General features: G+C 46.6%; 1 protein-coding gene across 1 annotated transcript in view; it reads left to right on the forward strand.

Annotated features, from left to right (window-relative positions):
- Positions 1 to 545: 545 nt before the first annotated feature.
- Positions 546 to 18,117, forward strand: part of slc25a26 (solute carrier family 25 member 26) — a 56,295-nt gene continuing 38,723 nt past the window's right edge. Inside the window, exons 1-5 of the mRNA XM_080845794.1 lie at positions 546 to 685; positions 1,980 to 2,136; positions 3,225 to 3,334; positions 11,118 to 11,222; positions 11,557 to 11,604. Of these exons, the coding sequence (XP_080701920.1) occupies positions 653 to 685; positions 1,980 to 2,136; positions 3,225 to 3,334; positions 11,118 to 11,222; positions 11,557 to 11,604 (453 nt within the window). The 5' untranslated portion in view covers positions 546 to 652. The remainder of the gene's footprint in view (positions 686 to 1,979; positions 2,137 to 3,224; positions 3,335 to 11,117; positions 11,223 to 11,556; positions 11,605 to 18,117) is intronic.

Genomic DNA, 18,117 nt, shown 5'->3' on the forward strand with positions numbered 1-18,117 from the left:
TTGAGCACACTATAGTGCACATAGAGTGCAGATACAGCTGGAGAATGGCTGAGTGAAAGGTTAGAGCCTCAAGCACCTGGCCTTGCCCTGGCTTAATAACAATGGTCAGCCGTGACAGCAGCCCATAAATAACCAGGGCACAGAGCACAAAGCACTCTGGATGTGGTCATCCTGGCAGGCCAAAAAAAAGGAAGCATAAAAATGAGCAATTTGCGCAACTAAATTCAGACGAGCAAAATTGAGTTTGGCCTCACAGAACTAAAGGTATGTGGCTGTCGAGACAATATTTAAACAGTCATTGGTTCCAGAGTTTACAAAACTTGACACCCAGATGATTGTATTAATTGTTCCCTTCTGCACTTGTCTTTTAAACTGTGTGATATGTGAACCGTTAAAACCATCACTGACAACTAAACCGTGTAATATTAAAGGGTCGCACATTTAACAAATCTGCGAATGTGAAACCGACGCTAGAGCGATGTAGCTTACTCAGTCACATGACCATACCAGGAAGGGAATGCGAATCCAATATGGCAGCGTCCTTGATAAACATGGCTGTACTGTTGTAAAGTGTCACACATGAGTCTGTCGTGCAAGTTGCATTTAGAGTGGAGGAATGAAAGCTGTCGAGACAATACTCTTTTAACACAACATGGATAGAAGAGAATTCACCGCGTCTCTTGTGGTAGTTGACGATTTATGCCTAACATTACACTTAAACGTTTGCGATAACTAACGAATGTAACTAAGCAAAAGGAATAACTACTACATTGTCTGAAGTTTAATGTCACCGTTGTCCGTGAAGGATAACTGACCCCTGCCCATTGAAAGTAGCGACGTTGATGTCACCATAACATTCTGCAAAATAGTTGTCGTGTTGCCGACAGGTGTGATAGTTATGAGGAGTGTGATAACTTTAGATAGGAAACGTGTGGGAAACTTAAAGTGTTTATTGGGGTTTTGGCAGACACCCTTGAGCACACGCAGGAATAGGCTACGTGTACTACCTCTTTCTCATTTGTGTACAATTAGGCTTTGTGTCTAGTTTAGACACAAAGCCTATGTGTGATGTTTCAATCAACCAAGAGACCCAATGAGTCCAAAATCATTAGAAGGAAACTTCTGTGAATTGAATGTGAATTGAATTCAGTGAACTGAATTTGTTAAAAAGAAACCTTACAAGGGCGTATAGCCTTGTTTTGGCTGAGCTCTTAGAATAAACAAAATGATACACATAGGTTAAGATGTAGGTATACAAAATAATAACATTCAGTTTGCTTTTGGTGAAAGTAGAAACAATTTTAAGCACAAGCATAGCCTGTGTGAGGTCCTCAGTCTGTTTTTGTTTGTTTGTGTGTTCCCATCTTAAAACACAAAGGCGTCATCAGTTGAGTAGCCTTACCTCCACATCTTGAATGTGTATAAAGTGGTGGTGGAGGAGGGAGGGAGGTCCCCATTTTCTAAAGATGTAATTACTTGTGTCATTACATGGTGAATTATAACACATTATAACATTTTACAGAGCTGCATCGTTTAGAAAAATGAAAATGCTCATTCCTTTGATGTGAATGAGAATTGCTTTGCTTTTAGGTATGCTAACAACACTGCCTGAATAATGAGACATTTTTATGCACAGTGAGTGAGAACTTTCTCAGACTCGAATCCAATTAGCCTGAGATAACACACACACACACACACACACACACACACACACACACACACACACACACACACACACACACCTACACACACACACACCTACACACACACACACAATGAGAATACAGCTATACAGTAAACTATTCTACACTTGTGGATCTACACTGATGATTAGGGTTGAAATAGTTCAAATTCCACCTTGGCTAATACATTGCCCTTTATGTAAGTTATCAGTTGCATATCTGTGCATGTTTTCCTGCTCGGTGACGGAACAGTGTATCGCCTTTCAAAAGCATCGTTCCCCTTTCTTTGTGCCTCAGGCAGGTGGCTGTGCAGGGATGTGTGTTGACCTCACCCTCTTCCCTCTGGACACCATTAAGACCAGGCTGCAGAGCCAGCAGGGCTTCTCCAAGGCCGGGGGCCTCCGAGGCATCTACGCAGGGGTCCCGTCCGCAGCCATCGGCTCCTTCCCCAATGGTGAGCCAGTGTTTCTTACCCTTGGCCTGTGGACATTAACATCAATATACAGCCACCTACAGGGAGAATTATTGGACAGTGTTGCAATGCAGACTGCTCAGTCTGTAAGGTTGTTTTCTGATTTGTTTTTACTTTGAATGAAGGCTTATCAATGATGTTGGATTAGATATATCAAAGAGAGGAGTTGTATGTTTATTAGGCATCTATCACTGTCCTCACTGAAAACAAGATAATATAATCTTTTAGTAGTTTCCAGCATTTGCCTTAAACGTTTGGTTAAAGATTTACTGTCAGATCAGTATTGGTCATATTCCCTTTAATATAATATTAATCTCTTGAAAATATATTGGGTTTTCCAATATGGCCTTTTACTTTGTTACTTTCTACCGGCATATTATTGTTTCACCGCAATACTTTACTATTTTCAAAAACGGTGTTTGAAAATGTAAAATATGATATTTCCTTTTCAAACACTAATGCTAATAAGGATAGAAAATAAATGTCAAAGACAAATGTTTTGTGAAACTACTTACGTGCCTAAAACGTCTGCATAGTACTGTATATGAACATAGATTATGCCATATAGGCTATAGCTTCAATTATGTGATGAAGGTACGATCCAAGTCTTTTCATATGTTTTGGATGCATGATCAAATATGCACTCATAGCAAGTGATTATATATTAATATGTTGCTGAACCATTCATATGGGCACAGTGCTGATAAATTGTTCAATGAGTTACTTTGAAAAGCTGATTTACTTGGTAATTGTAGACTTTCATAGCGCTCAATTACAATCCATTTGTCACAATTCCATGCACAAACCAATCGGTAATGATTACATTTCTTTTATATGAAATGCAGTGTCGTTTATTTGTGACAATGCAGCTTAACTTCCATGGGAAACCCTGCAGATGTGTTTGAGTGGTGGTAGTGGTCTGCAGGATTAGATAAGGGTGGGCTCCCTCTCCTCTCCTCTCCTCTCCTCTCCTCTCCTCTCCTCTCCTCTCCTGCATCCAGTCCTGTCATTAATTGCTCCCTGCAGTTTGAGTAATGGAGCCTAACTGGATTCGATGTGCTTGGTTTCAGCTGCAGCATTCTTCGTCACCTACGAAAGCGCCAAGTCCCTCCTCGGCACGGCCGTCTCGCCACACATGGCACCTGTCACTCACATGCTCGCCGCCTCCCTCGGAGAAATAGTAGGTTGCATTTGTCTTCAGCCTTGTCAAGAACCTATTTGAATGTGGTGGGCCATCTTGCAAGCATGCAATTGCGTTTAATGAATAATGAGTTTTTGTGTGTATCTGTGTATTGTGAGAGAGATCTAGAGATCTCTATGTGAGAGAGATCTAGAGATCTCTATGTGAGAGAATGTGTGTGTGTGTGTGTGTGTGTGTGTGTGTGTGTGTGTGTGTGTGTGTGAGTGTGAGCCATAACCCACTTTCTCATCCATTGCATATTTCGGGCTCCAGATGAACAATACAGCTGTCTACATAATTGCCAGAAAATTTCATGGGCAAATATGCAAAAGGTTAGAATGCGGTTTTGGCTCTGGGCTCCCGGTGCAGCTGGGTGACTTGAGGGCCACAGGCATCTCAACATTTCCCCACCAGCTGGGTAAATAATATCTCATTACTGCATATTGACTTAGCTGTTTTCTCAGAAAGGTCCCAGACTTCTTCCATTTTGTCTGGGGATTTGGGCTTGAAAGAGGTGAGTAGCAGCACAATTTCCTCTGTTGGTACAGTCCTAATCGCTTTCAACCCAAGAATCCGGGCCCACTTGCACAGGAAATGCACAATAACATGGAGAAGAAGTGCCGGGCAGACAGAAAACCCACTCATATCCCTGAGCCTTCTGTATCACTATGCAAAATAGCCCTCCTCATTTGAAATGCTCCCAGTTCAATCTGTTCACACCGCATGCAGTTGTTGTTTAGTCATACTTTCACGCCCATTTAGCCAACCGTTTAGATGTTACTGTAAAGGCTGTGCAAATGGTTTTGTACTTTCATGCTTTGCAACCCCTAAGTTCATCCTTGATGTCACTTGGATGCGAAAGAAATGGTTGGGGCCGGGCTAGCGCACTTGAGTTGTCTGAAAGCGCAGACTGGAATGCCTTGCGCTGATGAATGGGAGAGGTGAGGGAGAGGACAGCGCCATCTTTTAACCCCTTCTCCCGCCGCCGAGGATTTGCGCACTTCAAAAGGAAGGGGATAACACACGCCAGAGCCCGGGCTGAATCCCTGTGTATTGTGGGCTCTTGTAACGCTCTTCAGAGACGATAATCCAGGAGCTCACTGTGTGAAAGCCCTTCCCTTAGGCAGTCTAGAGGAGGAGACACACATGCCTCCATTATGTAACCTGTTCTTTATTTTCCTTTCGTTGTTCACTAATTTCCCTTCTGTATTGTCTATTGTATTGTCTTGTATTGTATTGTCTTCTGTTTTCAAAACTGGCCTAACACCGATGACCTCTCGCAGTTTTGTGTGGCATGTTGACCTGGTCAGTGTTGCTGATGCTTGAAGTAGATGAGGTAAATCACCTGTATTTCTGGAACTGGCTTGTGTTGAGTTCATTTTTTTATTTGAATTTTTTCTTTTTTTCTTGCTACCTTGACAGAGGTGTTAGCAGGTGTAGCTTGATCTGCAGCTGCAATCCGTCTGACCCTGCAGAGGTGTCATGAACAGAGCAAACCAAAGCTGAACGTATAGCAGAGCCTAAGCTCCTAGCTCACGCTCCTGTCCTCCCTCTCCGACATTGACAAGTGCACCGCGTTCAAAAAGACGTTCACAGCACCTCTGCGTTTCACATTCAGAGTTCATAAAAGTTCATAGCTTAATGAATGGTAGGCTGTGAGCTGTATGCTTATTGCATTTGGAACATGAAATTGGGGTGAAATTCAGTCAGACAGTTTATTGTGCTTGCATTAAGATAGAGGCATAAAATGACTTTGAATGTTCGCTGCTCCAATACTGGTGCTACAAAATAATTGATGACATGTCAAGACAGACACAGTAGTACACAAGTGATACTTTAAGGCTGAGAATAATCTCTTGTATCCAAGCTAATCATAAGAATCCACCTATTCGCAAACATGGCCTCCTTATTGTCGAATTCCACACAAAACAGCTCTCTGCACATCACAATTTTATGGTGGTGGCTATGATCCATGTGGAGTTTAGTTGCGCATTGTGTCTGGATCTACCATGTCTGTGGGGTCCCCCCCAGTAAGGGCGTCTTAGAGGAGGATTTGTGTGTCCCTTTGGACCAGCATGGGATGTTGGAAGTGAAAATGTCTCTCCCTTATTCTCTCTCTCTCTCTGTCTAGCTCGCTCGCTCTTTGTCTATGCTGGCTCCACATACATTTGGAGTCTGGTCACAAGACCTCACCCATATGCTTTAGCTTTTGTCATATTGTCGTGCCAGCTGTGCAGAGCTCAGTGTGTGCAGTACCATGTCTCTGGGCTGTAGTCCGAATGAGGAGGGTAGCAGAGGCCTGTACGCTTGGGGAAGATCAAACAAAATGTTAAGAAGAGAGGTTTGATAAATGAAAGGCTCAGCATGTTACACATATTTAGCTGCCGTAATTGATGGTAAGTAGGTGGAAGCCACAAGTCAACACATGTTTGTTTCTCTAAGTAGCTCTTTTTTTCACGATTAGCCTTCAATGCTTCGTCAGGATGCGGAGGAGTACACCTGCCTTTGGAGTGAGAGAGAGCAGTATGGGTTGAAGCCGTAAAGAGAATGCTTCTTTCCTAAAGAGCGAGACAGAGAGCGAGAGATTGAAAGAGAGATTGAGAGAGAAAGAGATAGAGAGAGAGAGAGAGCGCTGAGCTGAGCTGAGCTGTCATGCTGCCAGGGTCAAGCAGGCTCTTAGGCAGCCATTATATCAGTTTTATCCTCATTAACATGCGTCCCAGTGTCTGCACCGAAAGCTCATTTGTCATGTTGGAGAGGCCCTGTTTTTCCTTTTCTTTCTTTTTTCCTTTCTGTTCTTTTTGTGGCATTATAAACCATGTCTCCCATAGGATGTGCTCGGAAAATACAGCGTGCCATGACAGGGCCAGGGTAACTGGCAGCCACTTAACTTGGCACGGCAAATAATCCGCCGCAGCGCCACAGAGAAGTGGCCGTCTGTGATTGATTGTGCGTCCCTAACTAGAGCTTTGGATTGCGCCCCGACTCTCATACAGCCTCCTCCCCCTGCACCCGCGTCCGCATCCGCCTTCCTATCACCTTCTTTTAAATGCACTCGGGCGCGAGAGAACAGAAATCGGAGCGTCCGATGGAAATCTGCAGTGGCAGAATAGAAACGCTATCCACACAAATCCTGAATGGAATTATTCATGGCCCAGCGCAAGGGATGTAACTCGCCCCGATTGCTCTGCGCCTGTTTTTCGCTGATGGATTTTTTTTTTTCATTTCATTTTATTTATTTGTTTGTTTGTTTCAGGTGTGTTTTTGTGTTTGTCTCCCTCCCCCCTCATAGGCTTGCTTGCGATGACCATGCCCCTGTTTGACCCGTAAGCTTACGAAGTCCCCCTACAGATGTCGGAAATGTGGGCGCTTATACAGGCCTGGGAGTGATTACCTGCTGTGGATGCACAGGGGCCCGTATGATAGGTTTCTGGTGTGCTGTGGGATTGACTACTGGGTGGGATGATCCTCAGGTCAGGGACAGTCTGGAATGTTCCATTGGTGCACAGTCAGGGCAAAATGAGGGCTCGGTGCACAGCTCCTGGCACATATTGAAGTATACTGATATTTTGGAGAAGAATGCAATGTGAAGTCAAAAGGAGATTTATGAGGTCAAAAACTATTTTATAATGGGGATTTGTTTGGTTTTATGGGTGCTCTGTTGCCGACAAAATTGGAGACTTGGGATCTTATGACATGCAATTCTCCTATATCATTCAGTGCAACATTTTCCACTGTTACAGTCTGTTTGAAACTTAAGCCATCATGCCTCATGTTTAACTTCAGTACAGCATCCAGGACCACCCTCAGAATGACATGACAAACCAGGGCCAGGTTTGGTCAGCCATTTGGAGAAATCAAATCCACAGTCCACAGTCCACTGACAAGCCTAACGTTAATGTGACTCAGATACCAGAAGTGTGAGTGTTGCCAAACACATTATTGCTCAGCTCTGCTGTTGCTGTTAGTGTCTCCCAGCTTGTCCTGGGCATGCCATAGGGTGTTATGAATTGTGGAAATTGTCAGGAGAAACTGAACAACAGGGATAGATTTGTGTGTGTGTACGTGTGTGCGTGTGTGTGTGTGTGTGTGTGTGTGTGTGTGTGTGTGCGTGTGTGTGTGCGTGTGTGTGTGCGTGTGTGTGTGTGCGTGTGTGTATGTGTGTGTGTGTGTGTGTGTGTGTGTGTGTGTGTGTGTGTGTGTGTGTGTGTGTGCATCTGTGTGTGTGTGTCTGGTATTTCCCCCCCTAACTACACACATCTGAACTTTCCTGAATGTGTGCCTTCTTTTACATTTTCTTTGGAATCTCCCTGGCCCTTAATGGTGGCTGGTCTTTTTCCTAGTCTTTTGGGGTGAAAATGATAGCCGATCAGTTTGGATACACGCGAACAGCAGGAATGGAGCGACACAAGCCCCGATCTGAGGCTCGCCACTAATTAACGCATGACGCTTCCAAATTGCCTGTAAATAAAGACGAATGGCGGTGGAGATGGAAATGACGCTGCCAGCAAATTCATCATGCAATTAAGAGTTTGGGGCCCTCGCAAGCACGCCAAGGAAAAGGGAAGACTGTCAACACGAGTCATGTACGTCCATTCAGTCCCACCCGTCTCCAGAAGATGAACAGGACGATAAAAACAGACAAGGCTTTTGTCAAGGGCCACTTAAATCCCCCTCCCTCCTGCCATGTCACGTCTCCAGTAAACTAAGCAGCCTGCCCTCTTTGATATCTGCAATAGCACCCCGCTCCCCAGTCTCCTCTCTCTAGCCAAAGAAACTGGAGGAGCTCATGCCAAAGAGTGTCATCTTGAGTATCTTAAGTTATTTCTCAACCCATTATGGCTCATGACGCCCAAACAACAACAGATAGTTCCCAAATGCAATGTATCAGCTTTGCGTTCACCATTTCGGTAATGATTTATTTCTTTTGTTTTTGCAAAATGGGGTTTGTTGCTGACAAACTGTCATGAGCTTCTTAAAATATTGCTTTCCATTGTCACCCTGTGTATGCCTCTAAAAGTTCTTGTGAAAGATTGTGTGTGTGTGTGTGTGTGTGTGTGTGTGTGTGTGTGTGTGTGTGTGTGTGTGTGTGTTTGTGTGTGTGTGTGTGTGTGTGTGTGTGTGCATGTGCATGTGAGTGCTTGGCTCTTATACTTGCTAGTCAAGTCTGTTGTTTCCAGAGTGCAGGTATGAAAGGTTGGGAAGTGGCCCCTTTGACACCTGCCTCCACATACTGAGACCATCAGCATCACATTAACTCTCCCCTCAAAGTACTCTACTGCCAACCACTACTGGAGCCTCTTTTAAAGTACTCCTACTGTGTGTGTGTGTGTGTGTGTGTGTGTGTGTGTGTGTGTGTGTGTGTGTGTGTGTGTGTGGTGTGTGCCCACCACTGCTGGAGCCTCTGGCCGTAAGGCTTCTCTTCCTCTATCTGTCCATGGCGTGTAGTCAGACTCTGAAATAAACAATGTCTGTAATTTATCTGATCTAATCTCCCGCCCGCTTTCCTCACTCCAGTGAGCTGATGTGTGAGCGTTCCCCTGTGGACTCCTGCCCCACGATTCAATTAAAGCAGGAATTACTTGTCATATCCACTTTTCTTTCCATTAAGCGCAGTCATTTTGATCCTTTTGAGGATTGCAGGAAGGAGACACGGTGCGCAATGTTTCATAAATGTTAACTCGGGGAAAAAGAGCAAATGAGATCTCCGAAATGGATCTTGTCAGGTCGGATTGCAGACAGATGGCGAGCCAATTACAGTCACTTACCACTGGGTGGCACTCTTGCTACATGACAGTGGTCCGAGTCCACCTCAGGTTTGGCTGTTCATGTAAAATGGATAGGTGAGATCTTTACCATTCAGGTCTCATATGTCATATCAGCAGGCAGGACACCTGTTTAGCGCTAATGTATTTGTTTTCCCCCCCCTCTCTCTGCTGAATAATTGACTCATCAGTCCATAGTATTAATGGTGGTCTTGAGACCTCACCATTTGCCAGCCCTCTCACAGGCTGACCTGGGGGTGTTGAACTCAACATACATCAGCTTTATGATATATCTTCTTTAGTGAACACTTGTCCATACATCAGCTTTATGATATATCTTCTTTAGTGAACATCAGCTTTATGATATATCTTCTTTAGTGAACATCATCTTTATGATATATCTCCTTTAGTTAACACCTGTCCATACATCAGCTTTATGATATATCTCCTTTAGTTAACACCTGTCCATACATCAGCTTTATTATATATCGACTTTAGTGAACATCATCTTTATGATATATCTCCTTTAGTGAACATCAGCTTTATGATATATCTCCTTTAGTGAACACTTGTCCATACATCAGCTTTATGATATATCTCCTTTAGTGAACACCTGTGAAGATTCAGATAAGCCTTTACCTCTGGCTTTGGTTCAAGCGTTGGGGCCTTATACCGACTTTGTTTGATATGTGTGGCTGTGCTGGAAAGAAGTGTGAGCTGAGTGTTATTGAGTGGCGGTACCTGCAGGCTCCTCACGTCTGACTGGCCACAGCGAGAGCCAGAGCGAGACCGGCTAAACACTCCCATTGGGGTTCCTCAGGGCTCCAGACTTTCTTCCCTCCAGTTCCCCAGTCCCCCTCAGCCCTCTGTGCACAGCCACGGTCGGTCCTCTCCACACAGTGAGCCTAGCAGCAGGGTCTGTTTGATCCTCTCCTCTCCCCTCTCCCCTCTCCCCCCGGCTACCCCACCTATCCTCGTGTCCTCTCTGAGGGGCAGATTGAGAGCTGCAGCGGTGCGATTCAGGGGGCCAGGCGGGGTGCCCCGGTCGGGGAGGTTGCAGAGAGATTGCTCACCACCGCCACCACCACACCCCCACCCAGCCGGCATTTCCGCTCCAGCGCAACATTAATGGGAACTAAAGTAGGTGGAGGCCTGCCTTAAGGGCACCGCGCCTCATGAGGCATGAAGCCCCCCATAAATATTAATGGTGGAACAACAGTTGACAGTGCGTGCTTTGGGCGTTTGACATATCGCCGTGGTCGCGCTGGCATTTCGTTTTCCGCCGGGCTCGAGGTAGGGGAGCGCGGGAGAAGCACAACGAGAAGCGGCACCCGCACTGATGGGACACGGAGGATGGCACTGACCTTTACCTTCACTCTTTCTCCATATAGCTAGCGATCTGTCCAACTATCGCTTTATCTTCCTCTTCCTCTCTCTCTCTCTCTCCATCTTTATCTCTCACTCTCTCCCCTCCTCTCTTTCTTGGGGTGTGATTAATGGCTATTTTGCCAGGAACAATTAGTGTGTAATGAACAGGCTGTTCTCACGAGACACTGGCGGAAACAACTGGCGAGCCTTGCTTCTTTGACAGCCCTGTCCATGCAGAAGCTTAAACACGCGTCTTCATCTTACTGCAAACAAACCGTGCCAACCAGAGAAGTTTTTTTTTTAGCAAACCGCACTACAGAGAAGGCATTCAGGGCTGCATCCCAACTGTCAGGAGGCTAGACACATCTGAACTACCCTCTCCTCTCCAGCAAACAGCTTTCATTACTACGTTACAATGGCCAGAGCGCTGCTGAAAAACATCACATCTGACACCCTCTTTGTTTTGAAACCACCCTCTTTGTTTTTAAACCACCCTCTTTGTTTTTTAAACCACCCTCTTAAGAGTCATGCCAAGCATATCCACCTCAACCTCCACCACTATTGTATGTCCTTATGTGACCCATATAAGAAGATCAGGCCAACTAATGTGGCGCTAATGTGATGCTAATGTGGTGTGTCTCGTCCCTCAGGTGGCCTGTCTGATCCGTGTGCCCACAGAGGTGGTGAAGCAGAGGACCCAGGCATGCCCCTCCACCAACACATACCAAGTGCTTCTGTCCACACTCAGAGCCGAGGTAAGGCACCAAAGTGACCACACACACACACACACACACACACGCACAAACTCACACACACACACACACACACACGCACAAACTCACACAGGCATAGGCACACGCACCTGCACCTGCACACAGACACACACACACAAACGTACACGCACACACACACACACACACACACACACACATGTATACACACACACACACACACACACACACACACACACACACACACACACACACACACACACACACACACACACACACACACACACACACACACACACACACACACTGGCTCTCAGCTCTGTTGAACATTTAGTATTTCTTTCCTCTCATCTCACAGGGTTTCAAGGGCCTGTACCGAGGCTATAGCAGCACAGTGCTCAGAGAGGTAAGGCCCCCTGCTTCTGCAAACACATTACACTCTGGTTCAAGAGACACGGCAAATAAATATATAGGCAAAAACAGTCAGTAGATATACACATGGAATGGGTTGTTATCAATCAATGCTTCTTAGCTGCAAGAACTGAGGCATTTCCTCAAGGTGCTCAAAGCTTTATAGTCGAACTCTGAAACTCTGTCTAATGACCCTTAGCTTAGATCTTTGTTATTAGAGCAACATCATTTGTTTTGCTTGACTGCACCTCTCGCCTCAAGTGTCTCACCAAGAGTGTTGTTTCGTTTTATTGGAAATTCCTGTAATTAATTAAAGGAATTAGAGGCATAATGAATGTGAATAAAGCAGCCAAAAGAAGGTGAAATAAAGCCAACATGGAGTCCGTCCCCTTGACGAGGAGCCGGTCGTCTAATGGATGGCGCGCCTCTCGACCCTTTGATTAATTATCTGGCTCTTAATAGCACCTGCATGGCGTGATAATGCTTAATGAATTCTGTCAAAGTGCAGACTTTTCATTTATTTTCAGGAGAGCTCCCTTTTTTTTTGTTCTCTTCTCTCGCTTTTGCACATTTCTGTAGAAGAGGGAAAGGTGGAGGTGAGGAGGGGAGGAGGGGAGGGGAGGGAAAAGTAAAGCACTATATGAAGGTGACACCACTTCAGTTTTTTTTTCTTTTTCTTTTGGTAATGTAGTCCCACACCACTGCGCTATTCGGTGCGGGTTTTCTGCCTCACGAAACAGATGTTATTCACGCAAAATTCCATCTGGACACAGCAGAGGGGGGGCCGAGGAAGAGGGGACAACATGGCTCTCTGATTTCTCGGAGGGATTCTGAATAGATGAATACATTTGAATGTGAGCGAAGAGCCCCCGCTGCATACTAAGGGTGGCTAAAGATGAGATGAGGGGGTAGCGGCCATCTCCACCACCCCCACTCACACCCCCGCTCCACTCAGGATTGGATCTGACGTGTGTCAGGAAGGTAATTCGTTTCCTCGGCCTGCTATCCTATCCCGCCATGTGGTGCTGCCAAGATAACTTTGTTTAGTAAAAATGCCAGACCCTCTGCAACCCCCCCCCCCCAACACCCATCCCCTCTCATTCTTCTGCACCAGCACCTTACAGGCCCTCATGAATATACATGGTCAGCGAGACCCAATTACGAGCCTTCAGGAGGAATCACTGATCCCATATCACAAGACACGCCACAGTTTGGACTAATGGACAGGGGAGGGCGAGGAGGAGGATGAGGATGAGGATGGGGGCGAGAGCACTTGGAGTTATGTTGAGAGGACAGGAGTGTATGGGTTTTATTGTGTACAAATAACAAGTATGGCTTAACCATTCCAAGACAACACATTCCATGCAGAAGAGCAATCGTGTCCTTGTCTGTAGTCAGTCGGGTGATTGGGGTGGGGTTTCAACACACCAGCCTCTAGAAAGTGTTTTTCCGGCACTTTGTTTACTATAATTGCCTTGCTAGGTTTATTCTTAATTTCTGTATATTTGTGTTAAACTTTGTCCTCTTCGCCACTAGAGGGTGCAAGAAGAATGCCATATTTCAGGTCTGCATCTCATCTCTTATTCTGGCTGCCAGTTTAGCACGTAGGGGTTTCACAGTGAGGTGTGAGTGAGGGGAGCAGATCTGAGCCATGGCTCAGGGAGATCATCTGCTTTGCCCACGGCAGTAAGATGCACACACACACACACACACACACACACACGCACACACACACAGAACAGTGTGAGTTGACACTGTACAAGCTCATCCTGACTCATTTCACCTGGGCCCCATATTTCACTGTTGAGAGAGACAAATGAGAGACAGAGGAGTCAGAGATAGAGGGAGAGAGAGGAGGAGTGAGGGAGGCCCTGTCAGTGCACAAAACCAGCGTAATGATTAACACACCCAAATTTGCCTTTGCCTTCTGAGAATCTGCACTTATTTTCCTTTCTTTGTTTTGGGGGGTGGGGGGGTACTGGCAGCCTGGAAAAATGCTGTTTCAAAACACCCACAGCTGTGATCACTACCTCTCTCTCTCTCTCTCTCTCTCACACAAATACACACACACACACACACACACACACACACACACACACACACACACACACACGTTCCGTTGCACAGCCCGCTCTTGCTTAGGCCCTGATGTGTTTTCAGCTTACAGTTGCGATAAAGGGAAAAGGCCCCAGATGCTAAGGCAAATCCAATCCAAACAAAGGTGCAGGCGTGTGCCCTGACCCTGGACAGGACAGCAAGCTCTCAGCGCATGACGGGGATCTCGGCGTGGCTTTCGCCCATCTGGAAGAATAATACTGCAGGTCGAGCTCCTGTGCCCCTTTCTCTCCTCTCTCTCCCTGTCTCTCCTCTCTTTTTCTCCTCCTTCTGGAATCCCTCGTTGACACGACTCCTGCCCCCAACTCCCTCCCACCCCCACCCCTGGTCTGGCCCATCCGAGTCCAATTTGTCTGAATGATCCCAGTGTTTGCTTTCCTGTGGCACATTGGTCACAGTGGATTTTGCAGCAAACAGGTGGAACTCTCTGCGAGTGGTGTTTGGATTTGAACGGTGGGTGAACAGGGGGGACTCCCCAAAGGCTTTCTTGGAGTAATGCTGCATTCCATTCCCCTTTGGAAGCCACACCTGAGTTGACCGGATCCCGTACAACAAGTTCGAAAACCAACCATTGTTGACAGTTGTTAGCAATACGAGTTGATAACAACACATAGCGCTGTGTGTTTGCATAGCTAAGGCAGTGCTAATAAACGGTAAATTACTACAGCCTTCACTCTTGCTTATACGTGAAGTAACCATCTTAGATTCGGGGTTGGTGAGGTTTGTCCGTCTTGGAAATCCGACTTCAGGGGGGCATTCCGGTTGAATTGGCGACTCTCCAGTTTCAAAGGGGAACGCACCATAGGTAGCTGTCTCTCTGCTACCATGTTTCTATTTAGTATGTTTGTAGAAGTTGAAGTGAAGTGCTGTAGAAGGCGTGCCAAAATGTATTTTGGCCCAGAGTGTTTGAACATTCCCTGGACGGCAGAGCTGGCAGTGGTATTTCTTTGGGTGAGGGATTTGCTTTGCATGTTGTGCGTTAGATATATACGACTTTGAATATTGCCCAATTTGTGGAACAAGGGAATCACTATTCATGCCCTCCACACCCATCCTCCTAATGTGCCACCTAATCCTACTTCTAATATCACAAAGGTGAGGCATATTGCCCGTCACGATAGAGCCCACAGCAGATGGAGAGAGATGATATGTATACGAACCAGATGACAATCAAACAATCAAACAAACAGGAGGCCAGAATGGGAGAAGAGAAAAGGGAGGGTGGAGTAAACAGACAAAAAGAAGACAGGAGAGAGAGAGAAGAGGAGCAGAGCGGCAGATCGACGCTCATATCCTGTAGATGTTTGCGCTGATCCGTAGCGCTCTGTGTTTATCCTCCCTCATCTGGCCAGAGCTGGCAGCGGACGCTCGCTCAGACAGCCCTGTTTATTTTCCACCGCGCCTATGAGGGAGAGATTTACGCCCCACGTGTGAATGCCTGGACGCTTCCTCCCCTAGAGCCCCCAGCCAACCTGCACATATGCCTTCAGCCTCTCTCCCTCTCCTTTGTGTTTGGAAATCAAACACAGGCAGAGTAGAGCCGAAGAAGGCCCCTTTACCCTCGCCTCCCTCCCCAGACGATCTTCGTCTGATATGCACCGCAGACCTGCATGGCTAAAGGGCCTCCAAGCCTCCAAGCTGCAAGGCTAGGTCACATACCGACCTCCAGAGCTCTGGTCGTGCAGACTCAAGTGGTCTTCTTTAAGCTAGCAGCGCAGAAGTCTTACAGTTTGGAAGGAACAGAGTAGACTTTTTTGCTCTGTACTTAGTTGGACATTAAGGGGTTTTTCCAAACCCCATGTTGCCAGTATAGCCTCTAAGGGGTTTACTGTTCATTTTTCTTCTTCTGCGAAAGCTTAAATGGACTTTCTTCTAAATGCGTTTCTCATTGGAATGGCTCTGGTGTTTGAGCAAGGTTGGCAGGAGGCAGTGCGAAGGGGAGATTGAGTCTTTTTGTAGGGGAGGAACAGCGCGTCCGCTTCAGTTTGGCAGGACGTCCGAGCATATTGGTGCTGGCACTGAGCTCAAGACAGGGAGCCGAGAGGAGGCCCAGCTGCTGCCTCAGACATTCAGATCCCCACCACCATTGCCCTTCAGACACACACACACACACAGACACACACACACACACACACACTCACACACACCGGACACACGCCCTCCATGTCCACATACTTATCCTACCCTCCCAGTCTCCTGTCATGCATAAGTGCCACACTCCCCACGACCCTGGCATACCCCCCAAAAACCACAGCGTCCTTTCGATAATCCCCTATCCATGGGGGATCGCGAGGTCTAGCTTCCTCACTATCACCACCTACATTATTCCTGCCTCCCCCCACCCAATTACACCCCCAATCCCCTTGCATTTACTTAGTGGGTCTGTAAACACATACAGCCACCGCACAGCCCACTTCAGCGAACACACACACACACACACACACACACGTGCTGCAGTACTGACTAAAGACCAAGCGACAGGGCTGCCATCCTTTTGTGGCTCCGACTGCGAGAGTAGGGTTACATCTTCTCAGCGGTAGCTTTGCTGTGGACCTAAGGGCGGTCGACAGGCGGCCAGGGTTTTAATGTTGTGGTGGACATTCATCACGCCTGTGACGGCATCACCGGCCCTCGCAGCGCTTGTGTGTACGGAGCGACTGTCGGCACTGCATAAAAATCAGAAGTGATGGCTTGGACGGGTCCAGACCGCGAGGGCTCTTCCGACCCTGTTAAAAGGAATCCCGGCGTGACGGGCAGGGAGGCGCCTCTATAACTTTACCATACGACTGTAAGCTGAGCAGGCCCCTAATGTTGTCTGTCACTGTGCAAGTGATTGTGTGCATCCTGTGTTGGCTGAAACAAAGGCAAGTGATTTCTAGTACTGTAGAGGGATCTGTCTGTCTGTGTGTATGTGTGTGTATGTGTGTGTGTGTGTGTTTGTGTGTGTGTGTGTGTGTGTGTGTGTGTGGGCTCGCTTTTGGAGAAGTGGGAAAGGGCGAAAGCTGAGGAGGCCAAGGCGTTTTTGTTTTCATCAGCCTGACAGGTTGTTGGTCGTTGTCATGCTCTTTCTATCCGTCTTGTGCATTGGTTCCCTCCGTCTTCCCCCCTCTTTCACTCTCTCAGTGGGACGCTCGTTGGCAGGTCCAGTCACTAGAAGTTCCAGTGCAGATTAGAGAGGCGAAGTCAAATACATTAGGATAGACCAGGACACTTCCTTAGGCTTTCTCTGATGACCAGTAAAGTGAGATACAAGCCAGCAATGCACATCACAGTCTATCTCTCTCTCCTCCCTCCCCTTCGCTCTCTGCATACTACTACACTCAAACACACACACACACACACACACACACACACACACACTAACACACATATGCAAAACACCCGAGGGAAGTTAGAGGATCTGACTTGGAGGTAGAGGCAGCCAAACGCAGCAAGGAGATAGATTTCTGAGAGCCGTGGATTAGACAAAGGTGCAGTAATATACGTTTTTATGTGGGCTCCAATACGTAACGTATTGTCGACAGTGCAATTTCATCAAGGAAGTGATGTCATAAATCAGTCCAGGCACCCATTAAAAGCAACATAATTCAGACTCGGGCTCTAGTCAGTGACACAGCAGTGATCTAGCCCTCAGTAACCCACTCATCACATGGCGGCTGTAATCACTCACCAGGAGTTATTTTACCCACAAGAATGGCCAGTTAATGCTACCTTGATTTCAGGATTGCAGCACTCTCTTGTACATTAATATGTCCTGACTTCTGCACTCCGAGGGTGGGGATCGAATCAGAGCCCAGACACATGGGCACTTACTGCACATTTCTGTCTCAGGTTAGTAGGAGCAGACAGCTTTCATAGCCGTAGTCTTGACAGATCTCGAAACGGTCAGTGGGGGCCAACCTGTCATTTTTTGAAGAGGCTGAAGCCAAGCGTTTAAGCTGGAACATTTCTGTAGCACCGTCACAGGAAGCTACAATTTCTGACCATGTCCTTGTAATTCTGCCAGATATGTTTAGGTTTTTATTTGTTTTGTTCCATCCAATGTCCATCCAACATTGACATATTTTTCTACTTTTGTTTGTCAATAGAGCTACTTGTGCAACCCTTATCTTGTCTTGTAACGGTTTCTTCTCTTTTTTTATTAGTCTCTCCATTGTGTTTGGAGTGTGTGTGTGTTTGAGTGTTTGTGTGTGTTTGTTTGTTTGTGTGTGTGTGTGTGTGTGTGTGTGTGTGTTTTGGAGTGTGTGTGACAGTGTATTGCACAGGGAGGAGGCCATGCTGATTAGCATATCTCCGCAGGTCTCAGGGCTGTGTTTGCTTCCCACAATTTTCTGCGTGTTTGCCTCAATCGGGGCTGAAAATGATCGCAGCCCTGCATGTGGTTCCAATTACC

This window comes from Sprattus sprattus, assembly GCF_963457725.1.
Source record: "Sprattus sprattus genome assembly, chromosome: 10".
Classification (NCBI taxonomy): domain Eukaryota; kingdom Metazoa; phylum Chordata; class Actinopteri; order Clupeiformes; family Clupeidae; genus Sprattus; species Sprattus sprattus.